Genomic DNA, 6,742 nt, shown 5'->3' on the forward strand with positions numbered 1-6,742 from the left:
GCTTCAGTTTTGCTCTGTATACCCGTAGACTGCGCCAACAGAGATCTGTAGCCTTATGAATTTATGCATGAGTGCCGATCGATTGGATATGTACTCGTGTTCCCACCGCTTTGTATACTGCAGGCAAAAGTCCTGGACCAGATGAACATGTAGTTTTCTCAAAAGTTATACGGTACAGATGCAAATAAAAGTACAAAAGCAGCATGTACAACAGATAGCGAGAAAAAAATTTAATTGTCACGCAAGGTTTACCCAAGCTAGACGACTTAAACGTCATTCTTTTAGCCTCACAGGACACCACAGCTACTCATTGCAAGAAAAGTAAGTAAAATGGGTTCAACGAGTTTTATATTGATATGTAATGCAAAATTTTTTTCTCTTGACACGTCTTTACATATTTTCTGCGTCGCATAAAAATCGTTGACATGTAGCTCCACGGAGAACGATGCCTCAAGAATGGAGTTACACGTTTTCTTTCTTCGCTCTTGGCCCCATCGCTTTGCGCCATATTAGATTCGAGCTTGCACATTTTATCGAATTTTTCGCGTCGCGAGAAAATCTAGGCGAGCTTTTCGCGTTTTCTTTATTTACTGCTCGCTGAATCTTTGACGCGTAACGCGACAAAAACGCCTTGCTGCTCAGCTTTTTCCCCCTCGATCGAGACACGCGTTTGCGAAGAGACTTTTTCTTCCTGCTGCAGCGTTACCTCTTGTTAGTTCCGCGTGCGCAAAGAAGATATTGATGCCCGGAGCGCGTGCTAGATCTTACAGCAGCTGGATTTACACGTGCAAAAAATAAGTGTGTGATTTTTTTCTCCCAGGATTGTTAGGATTGTTAAGTTGTTATCAGACGCCTTACCAAGACTTTGTATTAGCGTAAACGCTGAGTCAAAAGAGCGGATTAACGCTATATTTTTAAAACTATAGGCAAGTTAATGAACCTCGACAAAGCGTCGAAAGCAAGAAAACAGATCTAAATTATGCGAAGATATGTTTTTCTTGCTGTAACTGGACAGAGAGGAGGCGCAAACGAGGTTATTCTGCTACGCCGCACTGTATAATGCAGTCGCGTGGCCCGACGCTCGAGAAGCGGCGCGAGGTAGGGGATACGAGCGACGACAGCTGCTGCACCGTCTGCAGGCGCTGCAATTTAAAAAGTGAAGGTACACGTCACTCGAGGCGCAAAGTACGTTTGAGAGAGCAAACGCTTGACCTTAGGTAAGCACGAATGTTCATTGAGTCGCGAGCCACGTACTGCTGTATACCTGTGCTCCGCTTTCTGCTGCGGCGTCAAAAGTAAGGCGTAAGTATCGCGCGCTCATTGATCGAGAATAATCAAAGTGACACAAGCGATTCCCCGCGATTGTTTGAAATACGACAATTACGTGCGTCGATCGACGACTGGACTCAACGAATTTTTTTAGAAAATTTGCTTTCTACTTGGACCAATTCGTCTCTGGCTAGACGCGGTGCACACAATGTGGCCAGCTATCATCGGGTGTATAATTTTATTAATGATAAAGTTAACAATAGATCACCGACAGAGGCGACTGAAAAACTATCCACCAGGTATGGATGTCATTATCACTAAGCATGTATTCGAAAGTTAAAGTTTATTATATTCACGATGCTTTCATGTAACTCATTAGTACGGCATACTTGATGTCGCTTTCTAACGACCTCAAATATAATAGAGTTGCGAATAATCGCATCCTTGTGGCGATGTCAATCGGCTGCATTTGCTTGTCGTTTTCAATTCGAATGAGCGTGTTTCGGTATAAGCATGAATTCGGTACAAGTAAAGTGATACGATCGAATTGCATTCCGTTAGGACCATGGGGACTACCGGTTTTGGGCAATCTTCTCTCAATCAACCGGCTTGTTAAAAAAACCCGTTTTCACTTCAACGCTTGGCGCAAATTAGCCGACGTCTATGGTCCAGTGCTGCGCATTCGCCTCGGCATAACGAAACCTCTGATCGTCGTGTCAGGTCGCCAGGCTGTGCTGGACTTTTTAAACAGGCGCGAGTTCGACGGTAGGCCCAATAGATTCGAATTGCGTAATAATGGCAAGAAAATGGGCATCGTTTTGAACGACGGTCAAGACTGGATCGACCAAAAAAGGTAATTGATTAATTCTCTGGCATTGATTGCAAAATTTGACAGCAACCATAAATAAGCGAAATAAAATGTTGCCCGGGTGCCTTTTTGTCAAAGGTTCTTGCTGAAAGCCTTGAAAGACTTTGGCTTCGGCAAACAGTCCATGGAGGATTTGGTTCTGCAAGACGTCGAGATGCTCTGCGACATTGTGCGCAATCAAATGCTCGATAAAGCAATGGACGTGCACGATTTTTGCGAGATAACCGCGATCGCCGTTGTAAGCAGCCTGTGGAATTTGATTGCCGGTAGAAGGTAAACCAGTTCGTAGCTTCGCACCGCGCGACAAGTCTGCTATATTACAAAAGTGTTACAAAAGTGAAATTTGAATAAGCGCGACTACGTGCAAAATGTATTAAAAATGCTCAAGGCTACTTTGTTGGGCAAACGCTCGTCCGCGCAAAAACTTTCTACGCTATCGCACGCGACTATTAAACGCATTAGATTCGAGAGACCGGTATGCGTATCGCTTGCGTTCGTGCGCGCGCGCTCCATGATCGATCCGCTCAATGGGCATGAGCCACCGTCTATCAAAGTCTAATTTATTGCAGGTGTGATCCGACTAAAGAAGAGGAAGGTATGCTGAAGATTTTGCGCATCCTCAAAGAAAGTTTTCGAAGCGGCAGTGCGGCTGGTTTTCTTTGGCAACACATACCCATTTTGCGTTTTATTATGCCCAAGTACTCCGGCTTCAGTGAGCATCAGAAGAGAGTTACGGCGATGCTCCATTATTTTCTGGTATACGCCAAAGCTCTGTTTTTTACTTTTTGTGCTTTGTTCAGTCGCTGCTTTTTTTTGCCTTCTTATCGAGCATTTTATAATGTATGTGGCTAGGAAGAAGTATCCGAGCACAAAAAAAGCAGGAGTCCGGGAAACCCGAGAGATTTGATCGACAGATACTTTGACGAAATGGATTCAAAGAAACACGAGGAAGATTCGTCTTTCAGTGGTGCGTTTTTCAATCGAATTCTGACTTATTTGTCCGACCGAGAGAACAAGTTTTATAAAAATACTCGCAGAATTACAGCTAGTAGCCATTGTGCAGGACCTCTTCTCCGCTGGAATCGAAACAACGTCCAACTCAATAGGATTTGCTATCGCCTACTTGGCCAAGTATCGAGACGTTCAGGCTAGAATTCAAGAAGAGCTAGACCGAGTGATAGGCGATGAAATTCCCCGGTTAATTTACAAAGATTCGTAAGTTGTCTTTCTGAGCAGTTGCCATCTACTCGAAAACTTTAAGACACGTAATTTTCAGGCTGCCGTATCTGAACGCGACAATCGCAGAAGTCTCACGCCTATCCAACGTTGCACCCACGACCATTCCCCACCGCGCCATTGTCAACAGCTCGATATTGAGCTATGACGTGAAGAAAAATTGGTCAGTCATTGGCGACTTGCGTAGCGTACACATGGATCCAAATCACTGGTCCGAGGCCGATGTATTTCGACCCGAGCGCTTCATCGATCCCAGCGGCCAATTTGTCAGTGATCCCTGGCTCATGTCTTTCGGTGCTGGTACGTAATGCAACAAGTATTTTATTATTTTAATGTACTAATTCGTCATGGTGTCGAACCTAGATCTTCTTCCGAATTTACCTACAGAAAACACAACATTGGATTCGATTTTAATGCACTGCTTTTCCAGGTCGCAGAAAATGTCTCGGCGAAAATTTAGCACGGATTAGCCTTTTACTTTTCTTGGCAAGATTACTCCAGAAATTTCAATTTAGCCTAGCACCGAACGAGGGAGCTCCATGCCTGCTTGGAGTGAATGGCTTCACTATAGCACCGCCACACATTAGCATTGTCGTAAAGTTGCGCCGATGATAATGATTATCAAGTCCAACACAGAGATATAATCGAGAAATGGTTCTAATTTGTTTTCAATGGATCTTGACTGTAAGGTCAACGATATTGACTCAAGTCAATCAAACTTTTGACTTATAGCAACTAACGTGCATATTAGACGTGTTATTTTTGCATCGAGTATTTTCGATTCTACACGCTCACACTTTTATTGACATGTTAAAAAAATGTAGTAGGTATTGAAGTTTTTTTTTATTTGTTCAAAAAGATATCGTAAGTCGAAAAGGCCAAAAAATTTACATCTTCCTTTGGTAATAACTTTTATGCATGTATTTTTATCTACAATTTAAAGATACAAAACAAGTTTTTAGTAAGTAAATTCATTAAAAAATTTATTTTTCATGATTTATTGCTGGGTATTTTGCTGTTTAATCAATCCGATCAACAATTGGCAATTCGATTTTTCCTATGAATAATTTCAAGTCCTTTTTTTGTGAAACCTGCAAAATTATTACGTTACTTCACCCAGTTATATCGATTTTTTTAAAATCATCGATAATTTCAAAAATTTTTACAAAAAACGACAAATTTTCAATAAGCTTTTCAATAATATTATTGAAAATTTTCTCTCTAGTATATAGGAAAAATTATCAAGAGATTACACTTACGAAAACATGTATAAAATAATGTTATCAAGAATAGCAATCTTAGAAGTTATCTGCAACGATTTCATAACTTTGTACACCCCGATGCACATGACTAATTTTTAATTTACTTGTAAAAAGAAATATTTGATAGATAAATGAGATCTCGCTAATTAATATAAGTAAAATAGGTGATTTTTCAACAATAAAATTTTTGAATCTCAAAAGCATTATTTTTTTTTATACAAGTATAAGTAAGAGAAAGATATACAGGCAAAGATCGATAGTAGTTTTTGAAGCAGTGGTCGGAGCTTGGCATAGAATGTTAGCTGCGAAGAGCGACAGGGATTTAAAAGCGCTCGAAAGCAGTGAGTAAAGAAATGCTTGTATAATTAGATGTTACTTGACGATGCCACACGATAATTAGTGCTAATTGTTTTCCTCTCGGGTAGTGCATGTATATCGCGAATAGCTGTATAGGTATATAAAAGAGAAGACAGTGTAGAAGAGTCGGAGCTGAATCTGGAGAGAAGCGGAGAGGGCGAAGAGCAAATGCTGGCGGCAATTATCGGTGCTATTTCATTCCCAGGCATTCTTGGAGGGCTGGCGCTTAGGCGGAAGCAGCCGGAGGATGGCGACGAAGCTCCAAAGGCGCAAGTGCGCGACAATTGCTCTGATATACGTGTGAAACAGCTGCTATGTTTAGATCATCAGTGCGAAAATCAGGCGAGGCTTACGAGAGAACATCGCAGGTACTGCGTGCGCAGCGGATGCGCCGCAGACTACGCAGAGAGCTCCGCGACTCTCTACAAAAGGCTAAAAATTTTCCGGGAGTTTTTCGCGTTGCGTTTCTCGAGTCGATTTTCTCTTGCACGAACGCACACGTAGTCATTCTGATGAAATTCTCGTGCTGTTACGCGTTCACGTTGTAAAATGGAAGTTTATTCGATCAAGCCGTGGGCCCGGGGCTGTTCGCTGGAGAATTGTGACAGATTAAGATAAATGTTTGTAAGATGGGTTAATCCCGCGTCAGTCGTCATGTTGCACAGTAGGCAAGAGCATCGCCGGAATATATGCTCAGTCGAATCTTACAAAGATTGATGCTCGTTGTTGCTTTAGGGCCTGGATTATAAAAAAGAGGCGCGAAATTTGATAATGTTGTCGGAGCTTCAGCACAATAGCACGAAAATCCGATTGTTCGCATGGCATTCAAAGGGTCTATGTATAAATATATGTGCAGCGAGGCATCGGAGCGCGTAATATTGAGTAGATCCACGGTCGCATGTACCACGTAGCAGTAGCGTAACCAGCAGCAGTGGCGGTATTTTGATTAGCCGCGCGTGTAACGTACATACACATACACACACACACACGAGAGCTGCTACTTCTCCAGTGCACTGCAACACGTATACATTGGAGCGAGTAGCAAAGCTGCATCGTGGCTTTTGCGTCGATAAATAATTCGAACAATCGAATTAGCAGCTCGATACAAGTATAGCGAGAGCTAACGAGACTCGTACGTACAAAGAGAATCTCTCATTCAACTCGTACACGTGCACGTGTTCTAAGTTTGGCCACAAATACACGATACTGTCTCGCGAACGGCCAGTAGGTCTAGGTTTCATAATAGCTGCCCATGTCCATGGAATGTATTTGCAGATCGAGAACTGATTAACGAACGTCCTTTGGGCGGTTTGCAGCTACAACGATCGCGCGAAAACGCAACGAAATATAATAGTATTATATTTATATCAGGTATAATATGGAAACACGCGCATTGTCTCGATCTATTTTCCACACAGCCTCGGCGCCGTTGGTGCGCAAGTGAACTCGATTCATTTTCTTGTACCTACACGGATCCATTTACCATTTGCCATTTTTCCATTACGCGCGTTGATCCATACGCATTATATAGATGATCGGCACGATCAGCAGTAGCAGCAGTAGCAGCGGCATCAGCACGAAGGTGTGAAATCGAATATAATTCTTCGTCTGAATGCTGCCGATGCCAGCTAAGCAGAGCCGAGGGGAGCCGAGGAGAGCTGCAAGTACTGGCTAAGAACGGACGAGCCAATGCGAGCCGAGACTCGAGAGGTAATCTCGCAGACTATTTCGCGAGAGCGAGATGGATAGA

General features: G+C 42.7%; 1 protein-coding gene across 1 annotated transcript; it reads left to right on the forward strand.

Annotated features, from left to right (window-relative positions):
• Positions 1–1,477: 1,477 nt before the first annotated feature.
• Positions 1,478–3,985, forward strand: LOC106660328 (methyl farnesoate epoxidase-like). The gene is made up of 8 exons (XM_023461994.1): positions 1,478–1,568; positions 1,831–2,122; positions 2,216–2,410; positions 2,707–2,893; positions 2,990–3,104; positions 3,175–3,352; positions 3,414–3,673; positions 3,804–3,985. Exons 1-8 carry the CDS (start codon positions 1,478–1,480, stop codon positions 3,983–3,985), a joined length of 1,500 nt encoding a protein of 499 aa, XP_023317762.1.
• The last annotated feature ends 2,757 nt before the right edge of the window (positions 3,986–6,742 follow it).

This window comes from Trichogramma pretiosum, unplaced genomic scaffold, assembly GCF_000599845.2.
Source record: "Trichogramma pretiosum strain Unisexual culture from Peru unplaced genomic scaffold, Tpre_2.0 scaffold27, whole genome shotgun sequence".
NCBI lineage: Eukaryota > Metazoa > Arthropoda > Insecta > Hymenoptera > Trichogrammatidae > Trichogramma > Trichogramma pretiosum.

Bases quoted from the DNA above. Each gene is read 5' to 3' on its own strand.
- LOC106660328 (XM_023461994.1), top strand. From the start codon at position 1,478: ATGTGGCCAGCTATCATCGGGTGTATAATTTTATTAATGATAAAGTTA. The intron at 2,894-2,989 runs GTATACGCCAAA...GTATGTGGCTAG, and splicing joins CGATGCTCCATTATTTTCTG to GAAGAAGTATCCGAGCACAA. The intron at 3,353-3,413 runs GTAAGTTGTCTT...CGTAATTTTCAG, and splicing joins CGGTTAATTTACAAAGATTC to GCTGCCGTATCTGAACGCGA.